The following is a 16,292-nucleotide window of genomic DNA, read 5'->3' as shown; positions in this document are numbered from 1 at the left end:
GTGTGAGACATGATTGGAAAAAAGCCCCCCCCCCCCCTTCACATAGACAAAGAAATGAAGGAACATGCAGAGCTGTATTTTGAATAAACAAACTCCCTGCTTATCTCTCTCTAAACTCCATCCCGAACACAAATTTTCAGCTGCTGTTATCACATGTGTCGGAGAACTTGTCAGAAGGGACTCTGCTGATAGAAGAGGAATGGAGCACCAGAGAGAAAAGACACTTAGAGCTTTGGATAGTATATATGTACTTGGGTCAAATTTCATGACTGTGGTTTACAACCACTTTAAAGTCTTTGGAGAATAATATTTTATTTTGGTATTAAACCAAAAAGCAAACATTCAATATACCGCAGCTTAACAATTCTTAAATGTGGTGGTTGCATTCATTTTTATTTCTTTGACTTTTTTTTCCTTTATTTTTACTTGCTAATCTAACCAGTGAGTTATCTTTAAATTTCCTTTAACAGACCAAAATATTCGGCAAATGTGGCAGTAAAATGGATGATGAAAAACATTCAACATTGACAGGGGTGCTTGCAATATTTCTTTATGTAAATTCTTTATCCCACAAGGAAACAAAAACTGTTGCAGTGACTGCTTAAAAGGTGTTAGTTGGAGTTTGGGTTTAATTTGTCAGTCAAGACCATCTAAATCTGCTGGTGTATCTAACACTACCCTCTCCCCAAATTGACAATGCTGATGTCCATAGGGGGCTCTGTTGCTCCTCCATCCAGAGTGCAGATATCCCAAATAAAAATGTATGTTACTGGCCGGATTAGCAGGTGAAAATAAAGGTAAAAAAAAGTTTTATAAACCTGTGATAAAGAGGGTAACGTAATTTACATTACTATGAAAAATGGATAAAAATGTCAGGTCGGGGATGTCTATTACTATGAAGAAATTAGAAACGGTTAGTTAGGTAATTCAGGAGGCATGGTACTATGGAGTTATAAAAAAAATAATAAAAAGGGAAACATTTTGGTACAGGAATGCAGTTTTCCAACATTATTTATAATTCTAAAACTATACAAAAGTATTTAAGCACTACCAAACTGGTCTATCGTCTCTGTGCTGACCGGCCCATAGTAAAAATATGTCATTACTTTGCTGCCTAGCTGCCACAACCTAGTATCATCTTTTACTATGGCAGATTCTCTTTCACATAAAAGTAGTCCAGCAGGTGGATTTGCCGTGGGGTCACTTTTAAAAGCAGTGTAAGGGGTCCCCTAAATAAATAAATACATTTTTTTTAAAGTGCCTCATCTCTCCACAGAAGTTAACACATACGTAAGTCGTGCCCACACATGTAAAAGGTGTTCAAACCACACATGTGATTTATCACCATGATCGTTAAAATAAGAGCAATAGTTCTAGCACAAGACCTCCTCTGTAACTTCAAACAGGTAACCTCAAAAAAATGTAAAGTGTCGCCTATGGAGATTTTTAATTACCAGGATTTTTTACCATACCACGAGCATGCGCAATTTTAAAGCATGACACATTAGGTAGCTATTTACTCCACGTAACATTATATTTTACATTATATAAAAACGTTGGGGTAAATAATATGATTTTTTTTTTATTTCATTAAAGTGTATTTTTTTCCCAAAAATTGCACAAATACTGTATCACATAAATCATCCACCCGATCTTGTGGAAAAGTATTCCCATTGGTCAATTCATTCATATCCATAGGAATTATTCTGATGACAATACCTTTGAGAAGGAGGCATTGGAGCCTATGAAATAATTTTGAGAAAATTATTATTCCCATTGGAAACTTTGAGTGAATAAGTATAAAGCATGGAATTGGAAACTAGCATCTCATCTTGTCCCCTAAGAAATTGTACAAGATAGCATTCAAAAGGTATAACTTATAAGTTAGTATGGTACACATTGGGAAAGGTTACATAACCTTTTAGAGACATTGGAATATTTTGTTGAGCGCTCTCTCTCTTCTCCCCCGCAGCCACTGCTGGCTGACACAAGGGGATCACATGATAGGACCAGAGCAGTCTGAAAATAGGTAAGTATATACATCTTTCTTCCAGCATAAGTGTTAGAAGGGGGGATGGAACATTTTTAAGACTAGTTAGATTTAGCCTGGAATTCTACTTTAAATCTATTAAAATATTGTAATTCCTCCATATACTAATAGTTCTCAGAGCGGAGAGGGGACAGCAGTAGGAAACCAATCAGGTGTGCTGGATGCCCAGGAGGCACTTGCTGGCAGGAAGAGAAAGCAAAATGAGCTTAAAGTGGTTGTAAAGTCAGAAAGTTTTTTATTCTCAAGCATTTTATGCATTAAGATAAAATAAAAACTTCTGTGTGCAGCAGCCGCCCCAGCATCCCCTAATACTTTCCTGAGCCATCTCTCTCCAGATATGTCTACGAGTGCCTTGGCCATCTGCGACTCTCCTCCTGATTGGCTGAGACAATGCAGTGGCGCCATTGTCTCTCACTGCTGTCAATCAAAGTCAGTCAGCCAATCGGGAGAGAGAGGGGGCGGGCCAAACTTGGGTTCCAAGTCTGAATGGGCACACAAAGCTGTGACTTGGCTCAGGTGCCCCCAAAGCGAGCTGCTTGCTGTGGGGGCACTCGACAGGATGGAGGGGCCAGGAGAGCCAAAGAGGGACCCAAGAAGAGGAGGATCTGGGCTGCTCTGTGCAAATCCACTATACAGGGCAGTATAACATGTTTGTTATTTTTAGAGGAAAAAAGCAAGACTTTACAATCATCTTAAAAGTTGTTTGCTGTTCTGCTGACGTTTCTTCACTATCCAGTCACTGGTTGGTGGGGGGTGGGGGGGGATAGGTGACCATTTTGTATTGCTCAACTGCAGTACAGAATAAGCCGATCACTAACCTGGTTGTGCTGCCTGGAAGGGCAGTGTAAATATAAGGACTGGATGAGACAAATACAAATGACTTGTATTTCAAATGTGAATTTAGCTATTTACTGGAGATTCAGCTTTATAATATGACAAAGGATTTCCAATGCACTATGGCTTAGCTAAAGAGAAGGCACACTAAAGGAAGCTCCTTTTCAAGCTCTCCTGAAGGTAGCTTTAGACTGAGCCATTGTAAAAAGGATCAATCATTGTTCTTACTCCTTCAGTTTTGTGTTTCAGCTTGAGCTACTGATCTCTGTGAAAAACAGGCTTTTTATAAAGTAATTAAAAAGGAGAGCTCCACACTAGCTAGATAAAATAATGCATAGTATTCATATGCAATATTTTGTATTTGCCTAACTAAAAAGGAATATTTTTGTTTTTTTATTTCATTTTCTTTAGTATAGAGCATAATATAGAAATAAAATATTTACAAATCTCTAAATATTCCATTTAAAGAATAAATGCTCTTAACATTACTGGCCTTTGATTTCCAACAAGTCTGTAGGGCATATGTGCTATGGATTTCACTACCAATGAGAAACTGGAATGACTGGAATCTGAAGCAATGCATCAAGCATGCCCAGAAAGCACAGTGCCTGACTGGGAGGATGTGTAAAAAAACCCATGTGGGACTCACAAGATTTCAATGGTGCAGGGACAGGAAAATATATGCTCTTACAAAACTGCTAAAGTAAAATACAATATATTATGCACTAGTCTTTAAGAAGCATCTGGCCATTGCAAACGAACACAGCTTTCTTTTAAACTGTTATTCAATCATATTTTCAGGTGATCAGGGATCACCAGGAAATCCTGGGAAGATGGGACCAACAGGACCAAAAGGTAGGTACTTTATTATGCATAACAACAGAGGCATGGACTATAGCAGCGAGTTGAGTATCAGCTTTAATCTCTGACCTGCACAAGTAGAATTAATTATGTCATTGGCCATAGCAGCTATTACGTACCTGGTGACAACTGGAATGTTGTGGAGGCCTCTCTTGCACCTCCTGCCCAACATTCCTGAAGGGGGAGACAGAGAGTGTAAGGGCACGGAGTGGCATAACTATTGGAGTAACTGGTGAAGTCTGCTCTTTAGGTAGATGAAGCTGGGGGTCACAGTCCTAAGAACAGGATAATGAAGCAGCCTGGCTCCAGAGGAGAATATGGTAGCAGAGCCAGGGTGCAGGCCAAGACCAGTGGTAGTCGGGTAACAAAGGATCGAGTCAGCAGGCAGAGAAAGTCTAGGAAGCAGGCCAAGGTCAGTAACAGCTGGGCAGGAAAGTACAGAATCAGGAGGCAAAGACGAGTCCAGTAAATAGGCCGAAGTCAGAGAGATCAGATGAACAAGGTTGATGCAGAAGCAAAGGCACAGTCTAGAAGAAAGCTGGGTCATACAACGGTAAGTAGGTTCAATGGATCGGGTTTTAGAAATACAGGTACAAGCTGAAGACCATTCAGCAAACGCTTATGGTGACAGACCAGTTTAAATAGGCCACTGGGTGCCGAGTACGCGCCAATGTGAGCACAATGAACTGGAATAATCGATTGTCTCTTTGCCTGGAAGCATGAGCATGTAAGCAATGCACATGCCATGCGCATGAATATGAGCATAAGCTTGCACTGGATTTCTTGTGATGGGAATCTTATTTACCTTACAGCAGCTATCAGCTTCAGTCTATGACCTGTATAGGAAATGTAGAGCAAATTATTAGAGATGGGCTCGAACATCAGCTGTTTGTTTGTTCGTAGAAAACACAAACATATGGGCCGCTTGTGAGACGTTCGCCCACCGAGGAGCGCCCCATAATGCACTGCGCGATTGCAGTGCACGAAAGGCTGCTGACTGGCCAAATCATGCACCTGACCTGTATGTTTTGGCCAATCACAACGTGATGAGCCGTAAAAGCCATGACTGGCCAAAGGCTTTGTGCCTTTGACCAATCATGGCTCAGGGGCTAAGTCCACGCCAATACTATATAAGGCTGCTTTTGAGAATTGAGAGATTAAGCAGGGTAGTTAGTTAGTTGATTGAGCATGCAGTGTAGTATATATAATACAGTGTAGAGTATATAGACCAGTCAGTGTAGTGTATATAATACAGTGCAGAGTATATAGTGCAGTCAGTGTAGTATATATAATATAGTGCAGGGTATATAGTGCAGTCAGTGTAGTATGTATAATACAGCGCAGAGTATATAGTGCAGGCCGTGTAGTGTATATAATACAGTGCAGAGTATAAAGTGTCATCCATATAGTGTATATAATACAGTGCAGATTATATAGTGCAGTGTAGTATAGTGCAGTCAGTGTAGTATATATAATACAGTACAGAGTATATAGTGCAGTCAGTGTAGTATATATAATACAGTACAGAGTATACAGTGCAGTCAGTGTAGTATATAAAGCAGTGCAGAGTATATAGTACAGTGCAGAGTATATAATACAGTGTTTAAAGTGGTTAAGGGGAACTCTATGACAGAAGAAAAAAACAGCATGGGGTCCCCCTAAAATTCATACCAGGCCCTTTGGGTCTGATATAGATTTTAAGGGAAACTCCATGCCAAAATAAAAAAAATGGTACGAGGTCCTCCCAAAATCCATACCAGGCCCTTTGGGGCTGGCATAGATTTTAAGGGGAACTCCATGCCAATTTTTTTTTTTAAATGGCGTGGGGTCCCCCCCAAAATCCATACCAGATCCTTATCCGAGCATGCAGCCTAGCAGGCCAGGAAAAGGGGGGGGGACAAGAGAGCACCCCCTCCTGAACCATACCAGGCTGCTTGCCCTCAACATGGGGAGGGTGCCTTGGGGTACCCTCCCAAAGCACCTTGTCCTGATGGGGACAAGAGCCTCTTCCCGACAACCCTGGCCAGTGGTTGTTGGGGTCTGTGGGCGGGAGGCTTATCGGAATCTGGAAGCCCCTTTGAAAAGGGTGGTCACCCAATCCTGCCCCCCCCCCCCCTTATGTGAATGGATATCTGGTTGCACCCCTACCCAGTCACCAAAAAAGTGTCAAAAAGAAAAACCACAAGAGACAATTTTTGACAAGTCCTTTATTAAAAAAGAAAAAAAGTGTCCCACAATGTAAATCCACAGTCAATTACGCCGCCTGACGAACCCGATAAATAGCAAAAATGTGAAATGGGAAGCCTCAATGGGAGGCCACCCGTCGACACATGACGTCAGAAGGGGGCCTGCCCTTGCCTATATAAGAGTTGTCAAAGAGAAGAGACAGCAGTCGGCGGGAGACCTCCCATGGAGGTGAAGAGTTTTGCATTTTTGCTATTTTTCAAGTCCCTCATCGGGTATTTATTGATGGTGGATTTACATAGTGGGACACTTTTTTTTTTAATAAAGCTTTCTGATTCTGATAAGCCCCCCACCCGCTGACCCTGACAACCACTGGCCAGGGTTGTTGGGAAGAGCCCCCCTGCCCCAAAGCACCCACCCCCCATGTTGAGGGCATGTAGCCTGGTATGGTTCAGGAGGGGGGGGGCGCTCGCTCATGCCCCCCCTTTTCCTGACCTGCCAGGCTGCATGCTCTGATAAGGGTCCGGTATAGATTTTGGGGGGACAAAGCCGAAAGGCCTGGTATGGACTGGGGGGGGGCCACGCTGTTTGTTTTTTTTGTTTTTTTTCACTATATTGTCAGGAGCCAGCAATACATTACAGCTGTGAGCAAGTTTCAGTGACTTTTTTTCTTTAGAAATGTCATTATTGCTGTGGCATGTTCTACACATCGCACAGATGTGCCACTTTACAGGCAGACAAAGGGAATCCCCCCGGAAGGATATTTAAAGGAATAATTAATTTTTATTGTTTCACTTTAACCACTTCCCACCCGACCTATAGCAGAATGATGGCCGGGAAGTGGTTCAGTTATCCTGACTGGGCGTCATATCATCCAGCAGGAGAACATGCCGGTGCGCGCGCGGGAGAGCGCAGCACGGTGATCGTAAGTGCGGCGTGTCAGTCTGTCTTCCTGTTAGAGGGGGGGTCTGTGCTGATAATCAGCACATTGATTATCAGCACAGCCCCATCAGATGTGCTACTACAGCTGCCAGTCAGTGCCCATAAGCTGCCAGGCAGTGCCCCATAAAAAAAAAGATCAGAGTGCCCAGTGCCAATCAGTGCCCATATCAGTGCCAATTAGAGCCCACCACACAGTGTCAGTCAGTGCCCATCACCATGCCAATCAGTACCCAGCAGTAAAACCTGTCAGTACCTCATCAGTACCTCATCATCGGTGCTACCCATTGGTGCCACCTGTCAGTGCCAATCAGTACCGCCTATAAGTGCCGCCTGTCAGTGCCAATCACAGTCACCACTCTGTGCCCATCACAGCCACCAGTCAGTGCCCATCTAAGCCGTCTATCAGTGCCCATCAGTGCCATCTATCAGTGTCCATCATAACCACTTATCAGTGCCCATCAGTGCCACCTATCAGTGCCCTTCAGTGCTGCATATCTGTGCCACCTATTGGTGCCCACCAGTGCTGCATATTAGTGCCTCCTATCAGTACCCATCAATTCTACATATCAGTGCCTCCTCATTAGTGCCCATTGGTGCCACCTTATTAGTGCCAACTCATCAATGTGCCACCTCATCAGTGCCCATCAGTGCCGACTCACCAGTGCCCATCAGCGAAGCAGAAAACAAAATTTTACAACCAAAAAACAAAGAAAAACTTTTTTTTTTCAAAAATGTCAGTCTTTTTTAGTGTGTTTAGCAAAAAATAAAAACCGCAGAGGTAATCAAACATGGCCAAAAGAAAGCTCTATTTGTGGGAACAAAATGTAAAAAATTTTGTTTGGGTACAGTGTAGCATGACCGTGCAATTGTCATTCAAAGTGCAACAGTGTTGAAAGCTGAAAATTGTCCTGCGTGGGAAGGGGCGAAAGTGCCTGGTATTGAAGTGGTTAAGCATCATTAAAATCACTGCTCCTTTAAAAATGATTGTTTTAAAAACTTTTTTTGCATTGATATACTGTATGTCCCACAGAGCCGTACCTGGGTCCCCATACACTTTTTATGGCAATAACTTGCATATAAGCCTTTAAAAAGAGGACTTTAGATTTTTCATGTCGTGTCCCATAGACTTTAATAGGATTTGCATGTTCGCTAGAACTTTTTGCCTGTTCAAGGTGTTCTGATGTGAACCGAACCAGGGGGTGTTTAGTCCATTCCTACAAATTACATATGACAACCACTCAGATCAAATTATAATTATAATTAGCGAAAATAAGATACACATAGACAGGGCAGTTCACAAAACAATACAAAAAACAACTCTTACACAATTACCAGCATAGATTTTTGTTGAATACACATGCAAATATATGTTTAGCCACATTGCCTTGTCAAGGTATCTGCAAAATGTATTCCCTAACTCCAGTCTAACAGAGCTCCTATCTTGTGTGACGTGCTGAGTAAAGAAAGGTGGTTTTTCGGCTTTCTCTGGGTTTTGGTATTCCCGGTTGGGGTTCTGCAGTTTGGAGGCTTCAAAAAGCTTAGGGAGGGAAGAAGCGTTCAACCCAGTGCCCAAGTATTACTGGTTGAGGAGCTCCAAAATGTTCATGCTGAACATGGAAACAGGAAAAGGTCTTTTTTCTGCTCTCTCTGGGGTTTTGGTATTCCCGGATTGGGTTCTTGAGTTTGGAGGCTTTGAAGAGCAGGTGTGCACAGCCTTTATAATCACAGTCCTCACTATAGCTTAGGGCTCCCGTTAGGAGATAGGTGTGCTTTACTCAGGAGACAGTTGTCCATGTTGGAGTCAGGAGGTTCTGTATCTAGAGGACTGAGAGAGTCAAGATGACTGAGTGAGCCTTGAGGTATTAAGACAGTGATGGTGAACCTTGGCACCCCAGATGTTTTGGAACTACATTTCCCATGATGCTCATGGCCTCTGCAGAGCAGTTGAGCATCATGGGAAATGTAGTTCCAAAACATCTGGGGTGCCAAGGTTCGCCATCACTGTAGTAAGAGAACTGGGAGAGCTGAAAAAGAGGTACAGTGGTTGTACATGAACACAGGGATGCTATGTCAGATGGTCTGAAGGACCAGTCAAAATGAAAAGTCCAATGTTTAAAACAGAGCAGCAGTGCTGCAAGGAGAAGCCAGGTGGCTTTGTATTTCTCCATTAAAGTTGAATAAAAGTGGGCCAGCAATCCCTGGAACCCAGTTCTGACTACTGTGGATGCTACTACCACTAAGTTAAATTCCACAGATTATCACACATGAGACATTTATATAAGCTAATTCAGAGCAGGTATGCTTTAGGGCAGGGATATGCAATTAGTGGACCTCCAGCTTTTGCAGAACTACAAGTCCCATGAGGCATAGCAAGACTCTGACAGCCACAAGCATGACACTCAGAGGCAGAGGCATGGTGGGAGTTGTAGTTTTGCAACAGCTGGAGGTCCGCTAATTGCATATCCCTGCTTTAGGGGTAGCCCTGGCCTCCTGAAAGGCTTAAATTAGAGTTAGAGACCACACTTTGCAGAGTCAGTGTGACTTCACAGATATTTGCTTATGAGTGCAGCAAAACCCTTTGTTTTTACCTAAATTGTAGAAACTGTTTTTCTGTCGACTAGCTAGTAAGATTTTTCTTTTCTTAATAAACCATGGAACCTGATTGGCTGCTATAGATGACGTCTTAACTATTCCTTTTATTTAACCTTTTAGAAGCTGGAAATATTAAAATACCATGCAAGTGAAAAACAATTTTTTTTCTGCATTTTAGGGTAATAGCATTAGCCAAAAAATAATTTATGTTTACCCGAAGACCAACAATTTGTGCTTTTTTCCTGATGACATTGCCCTTTTTGGAAGCATTCTGCTTGATACATTGTGTATGGGCCAATGCCTAGGGTGGCAGGAAATACAGAGAGGAGTCAAAAAACTCTATCGTTTCGGTAACAAAAACTCATTCCTCCTCTCTTTCATTTATTGGTTCTTTCGTTCATTGGTCTATACAGTTGGAAAGTAGATCTGCTTCCCCAAGAACACATTCTGTCACTAGTCATTGCTCAAATAATCACAAACAACATACAAACAACAAGGGGCAGAGTTTGTATAGAGGTTGTGACTAGGGTAGAGTTATGTCTAAATACAACCATAGTTGCCAACTGTCCCAAATTTCCCGGGACATTCCCGGGATTAGGACCTTTGTCCCAATTTAATTTTGTCCCGGGAAATGTCCCGGGAAATTCGGTTTGTCCCTGTTTTTCACCGCCGGCCGCTAGAGGTCCGCGGCCGGCGGAGACAATGTCTCTGCCGGCTGCCATTTTAAAGAAGACCAGAAGCTGGTCTTCAATAGAGATGCTGCGGCGCCGCCCACCCTGCTGCCAGGTTGTGTGAAGTGCATGGAAGGTGGGCGGCGCCGCAGTTCAAAGTCTTTCCGCGCGGCAACGACGACGTCGGTCTGGAGGATGTCGGGGGCCAGTAAGAGTCTGGAGGATGTCGGGGGCCAGTAAGAGTCTGGAGGATGTCGGGGGCCAGTGAGTCTGGAGGATGTCAGGGGCCAGTGAGTCTGGATGTTGGGGGCTAGTCTGGATGTCAGTAGCCAGTCTGGATGTTGGGGGCCAGGGAATCTGGATGTCGGGGGCCAGTGATTCTGGATGTCGGGGGCCAGTCTGGATGTCAGGGGCCAGTCAGAGTCTGGAAGTGGGGGGGCTAGTATGGATGTCGGGGGCCAGTCTGGATGCCAGAGGGGGCAGTCTGGATGTCAGAGGGGCGCAGTCGGGATGTCAGAGGGGCCATTCTGGATGTCGGGGGCCAGTTCGGATGTCAGAGGGGGCAGTCTGGATGTCAGGGGCCAGTCTGGATGTCGGGGGCCAGTCTGCATGTCAGAGGGGCCAGTCTGGATGTCGGGGGCCAGTCTGGATGCAAGAGGGGCCAGTCTGGATGTCGGGGGCCAGTCTGGATGTCAGAGGGGGCAGTCTGGATGTCAGAGGGGCCAGTCTGGATGTTGGAGGGGCCAGTCTGGATGTCAGAGGGGGCAGTCTGGATGTCAGAGTGGCCAGTCTGGTTGTCTGGATGTCAGAGGGGCATCAGATGTTAGGAGGACTGATGGGGACACCAGATGTAAGGAGGGGCTCCGCTGATGGAGACAAATGTGAGGAAGGCTGCTCTGATGAGGCACCTGATGTAAGGAGGGACTCTGCTGGGGGCACCTGATGGCATCTGGTGGCAGGCAACGTGGCTAGTGACGCGCTCATGGCTCCCACTGATTCAGCATTATGGTGAGTTGAATGATTTAATTTTATATTTCAATGTAATAATAGAAATAATGCGCTTCAATCATCCTGACACCATAACAATCATGTCGCCGGGATGATTGAAGCACTAATACCAGGTATTTGGAGTATCTTTATCTGCTGACTGTCAAACTATGGAAAACACATATTGCTATTGTGGTGTAGGATGGGGGGCTGCTGTCCTTCCATCCCTCCCCCTTTCCCTCTCCATCCCTCCCCCCCTTTCCCTCTCCATCCCCCATTCATCTCAGACTCTAACCACACCCCCTTGAGCAACGCCCATGTAAGCCACGCCCACTATTTACGTAAACCACGCCCATAGTTTGCTGCGCGCCCCGCATTTTCACCTTTTCCTATGCCACACCTATAACCACATGCCACGCCCCCTAATTATAATACAACTCCGCCCACTGCCAAAAAAGTGTCCCGAATGTTTTTTTTACACTGTTGGCAACTATGTACGACTCAGCTGCAAATAATTGAATCTTTCTCTATCCAGGTGAAAAAGGGGACCCGGGAGTTGTGCTACAAGGAAGTAAGTAACAAAATAAATATATTTTTATGTGCTTTATATTGTTTTAGTTTGGGCAAAAGATGTACAGTGAAATACAAACAACTCTGAGATGGCTTAAAATTAACCTTTTCCCTATTTTAGGTTGACGTGAAATCATCTAACACTATTTTTTTTTTTTACTTTTTTTTTTTATTTACTTACCTTTCTTCTGTCTAATTTCTGGTTTCCCTGAAAGTAGCCCTGGTCACAATGATGCCCTCTGGGAAGGCAACTTTATCAGTCTTTTGTGGGAGATCTCTTACCCAACCAGGGTAATCTCGAGACTCAAGAAATCTGGGGGGAAATAGAGGAACGAAATGTTTTACAGCGTATGCAGGAGTTGGGCCACATGACATCATGTGCTTGTTCTCGTGCACACTCGCTTGGATTATATTGCATTCTGACCCTGGAAAGGATTTTCAAATTGTCAGCATTGAAACAAGGGCACCCTGGTAGCAGGGCAGCATCATGAAAAAGACAAAAGGAGAAGCAGAGGCAGCATGGAGGTAGGTAAGTATTTAATAAGGTTTTAGTTTGTCTTCATGTGTTTTTCCATAAAAGGAAAGGAGGAGGGGGGGGTGTCTTCTTTAATTGTGGTTACAAAAAAAATTCTGATCACTTTTATTGCTGTCACAAGGAATGTAAACATCCCTTGTGACAGTAATAGGTGGTGACAGGTACTCTTTATAGAGGGACCCCAAACACCTCCTTTGCACTTAAAAGTATTCAGATCGCCAAAAACTGCAATTCTGAATACTGTTATTTTTATAAAATTGGCACCGTTGGCAGCACCCCGGTTCAACCCACTCAAGCCATATATTCATAGCAAGCGTTTGCGTAAAAAAAAAAACATAGATTCTTAGTTCACATATATTGCAATACATGTTCAGTCTGGCCAACTGCATCAAAGTGATCCCTTCATGGCCAGCCCCTCACTCCTTATTGCAGATTACTAAATTACTAAATGGCATATTCTTATGAGTATGGGTATATAGTGCCAATATGAGGTAAAAAGGTATAGCTGGAAGTGAGCTGCAGACCAAGATCCAGTGAAGTACGTCCACAATAGAAGAAAACATACTGGGGTCATTTGCCATACAGTTGCATTCATTTTAAAGTGCATACTGTATTTGCCTTTAAGACATCAACCCCAACATTTTGGAGGGTGTACAGCACAAAAGTGAGTACACCCCTCACATTTTTGTAAATAATTTATTATATCTTTTCATGTGACAAAACTAAAGAAATAACACTTTGCTACAATGTAAAGTAGTAAGTGTACAGCTTTTATAACAGTGTAAATTTGCTGTCCCCTCAAAATAACTCAACACACAGTCATTAATGTCTAAACTGCTGGCAACAACAGTGAGTACACCCCTAAGTGAAAATGTCCAAATTGGGACAAATTAGCCATTTTCCCTCCTGTCATGTGACTCATTACTGTTACAAGGTCTCGGGTGTGAATTGGGAGCAGGTGTGTTAAGTTTAGTGTTATCGCTCTCACACTGGTCATTGGAAGTTCCACATGGCAACTTATGGCAAAGAACTCTGAGGATCTGAAAAAAAGAATTGTTGCTCTATATAAAGATGACCTACCCAGATAGCAAGGATAACTTACCACACATTTATTGCAGTATTGCATTGTAAGTCGTGTGAACTTTCTACACATCTTCCCTGGCAAGTTACTGTATACAATTGCAGAGCACTTGAAGCACAGGTTCTAGTTGACACTTTTTCAATTTGTAGCAAATTTGCAAGGCAAGTCTCTATCAAGAGCAAATTTGCAGTGGTAAGTCTATAGCAAGAGCCCTGCAAGTCTATAGCAAGAGCCCTGCAAGTCTACAGCAAGAGACCTACAAGTCTATAGCCAGAGCCCTACAAGTCTACAGCCAGAGTTATGCAAGTCTCCATTTTTGGTAAGAAAAAAGGGGGTGTGCCAGGTGTGCCTGGGCACACCCTAATCACCCCAAGTGCATTAGCATTATCATTCTGTGTGCAGGCAGGGAGATGGAAAAAATATCTCCCTCTGACCAGTTCTGCCATTTGTGAAGTACTTCTCTTTCACTGTAGCGGTGTTCTGACACAAAGTGTCTGCCTATCGAATAGTCTCCGGGCCATGCTGCGCAAGTGCTGCACAAGGAGAAGCCAAACATCTCTGAAGAAGAACGCCGCCTGCGCACTGATTCTAGGTTGAAGCCCCACCATCCAAGCGGACATAGGGTTGCTCATAGTAACAGGTTTGTTCGCCACGCTTCGGGCACGGCCTCGCTTTGCTCGGCTCTTTTATATTCTAACTCTATGTCCACTTGGATGGTGGGGCTTGAACCTATCTTCAGGGATGTTCGGCTTCTTCTTGTCCCCCGTACTGCGCAAGCGCAGTACAGGGCGGAGACTACGTGATGGGGGACAGTATCTGATCGGACACCGGCTCTACCATAAGAGTGTGTGCGTGTCTGTATATGTATGTAAATGTAATTAATATATATATATATATATATATATATATATATAACACTCACACGCATGTGTGTTTGATCTTTGGGGTGCGCATCCTAATGCATTAGGCTACACACACCTATGCTGGTGATTCACCAGTACTTAGGTGGCAGCAATCTTATTTAAACCCTCAATCTTCCATCAATATCTTTGGCACTAGATTTTCTTGTTTTTCCAAGTGTCCGTTTTTATCGGGCCTATTCACTAATAAGTGAAGAGAGGTGACTTGTCAGAAAAATAAAAGCCAAAGTAGCTAAAGTAGAGAAAAATAATGAAATAAAAAAATCTCTCATTGAAATATTATATTTTTAGTTCAGCTTTTTTGCCCTATATTTTACCATTTCCCTGAAAAATGTACCTCAGTTCACTGAATAGTTCATTAAGACAAAACTGATCTTTATAAAAACATTCATTAAAATATTTTAATAAACTCCATACATAACTCTGGATTACATCTTAGTTATTTTTTTATTAGGGTGAACATTTAACAAAGCATAAAAAAGAACATTCTCAAAAATTAAAATGATACAATAAAAAAAAAAAACACACAACAAAAATTGCAGTAATATGCGATACTATGTGAAACAGTGATGAAGTGCACTAATTCAAGAAGATAAGCAGCAAAAATAGACAAATATGCAAGAATGCCTTTCCCTATCCCTATTCCCTAATAAAAAAAAAAACATACAAAACATAAATTGTAGTACTATGTGATACTATGTGACACAGTGATAAAGTGCACTAATTTAAGAAGCTAAACAGCAAAAAATATATATTAAAAAAGTAATACAAACAATTCATCAAGGTAAATCTGAGAATGTCCGCATTAAAACAGCGCTTTGTAGAAAGTCCTTTATAGAAGTAGAAATGTACGAGCAATCACTAGAAAGTTCTTAATGTGCAGATAAGGTGTCTATAGTGATCTAATCAGAGTTGCAAGGTGATCAAAGTGCTGTCAACCTTTCTTCCACCATAAACCGGGAGTGCTTCCCCACATGCGATGCGTACCCCCAAGGGGGTTAAACTCACCAGACACTGCTGAAAACACAAGCCTTAAGGAGTAGTCACTTCCTTGAGTATGGTAATATATCACCTTAGCGTTGCAGTTCCAAACAGTCCTCCCAGTTTGTCATAAAAATAAAACAAAGTGTGCACATAGCAAAATACTGTTTTATTTTTAAAAAGGTTCGCACAAAACAATAGAATCACCCATTTACATATCTGCGTACATTGTCTAAAACATCATCAGCATTTCAAAAATGTGTACTTCACCGATTATTCAGATCTCAGAGCCATCCACAAGTGTTCCACTGTGTACACTGTGCTTCACTTCCTGGTCTGTGGTCAGCGGTGGAGCGCACACCTCACTTCCGGTAGCGTCGTGTAGGCCACGCCCTGACGCGTTTCGTCACATCCGACTTCAACAGAGGGCGTGGCTACACGACGCCGACGGCCAATATATATTCAACAGTCTCACACCCTGTCAGCCAATCACGCAACACTGCAATATCCGGCCCACATGACGCTGCACATCGTCATGGTAACCGGACGCGGCCAGCTCGGTTCTCAATACAGGGGAGAGATGATTAGATCAACGCAAAAAAAATATGCATAAATGGCTATCCTTAATTAAATAAATAAATAAATAAATACAGTAATATGCGACAATATGTGAAACAGTGATAAAAGTGCTTGAATCAAAAGCAGGTATTCATCTGATTTTACATAAAAAAAAAAAAAAATAAGTCCCAAATAATAAAGTGCTTGTGCATCAAAAAGGAAGCAGATGTGAAGATCATGTGTTCAAAAAACAATTCTTGAAAGTTATGAACACAATTGTTCCTGCCATCCATGCATTCACCAGGAGTGTGCCCTAGCAGCTCACCTTAAACAAAGACCACAGTTTTTATTTTTTGCTCTATAAAAAAAAAAGCGACAATTTTGAAAAAAAACACATTATTTTAAACTTTTTGCTATAATAAATATCCCCAAAAAATATATAAAAAAACGTTTTTTTTCCTCAGTTTAGGCCGATACGTATTCTTCTACACAACATATCGCAAAGTATCGCAATAAGCGCATATTG

General features: G+C 42.6%; 1 protein-coding gene across 1 annotated transcript in view; it reads left to right on the top strand.

Moving 5' to 3' along the window:
• Positions 1–16,292, top strand: part of LOC143975208 (ficolin-1-B-like) — an 80,445-nt gene that overhangs the window by 26,943 nt on the left and 37,210 nt on the right. The window contains exons 3-4 of the mRNA XM_077477337.1: positions 3,686–3,739; positions 11,657–11,692. Of these exons, the coding sequence (XP_077333463.1) occupies positions 3,686–3,739; positions 11,657–11,692 (90 nt within the window). The remainder of the gene's footprint in view (positions 1–3,685; positions 3,740–11,656; positions 11,693–16,292) is intronic.

The sequence above is a fragment of the Lithobates pipiens genome, unplaced genomic scaffold (assembly GCF_037356315.1).
Source record: "Lithobates pipiens isolate NorthernLeopardFrog02 unplaced genomic scaffold, aLitPip1_a1.2 Scaffold_1, whole genome shotgun sequence".
Taxonomy (NCBI): domain Eukaryota; kingdom Metazoa; phylum Chordata; class Amphibia; order Anura; family Ranidae; genus Lithobates; species Lithobates pipiens.
This window is presented reverse-complemented; position numbering and strand designations above follow the sequence as displayed.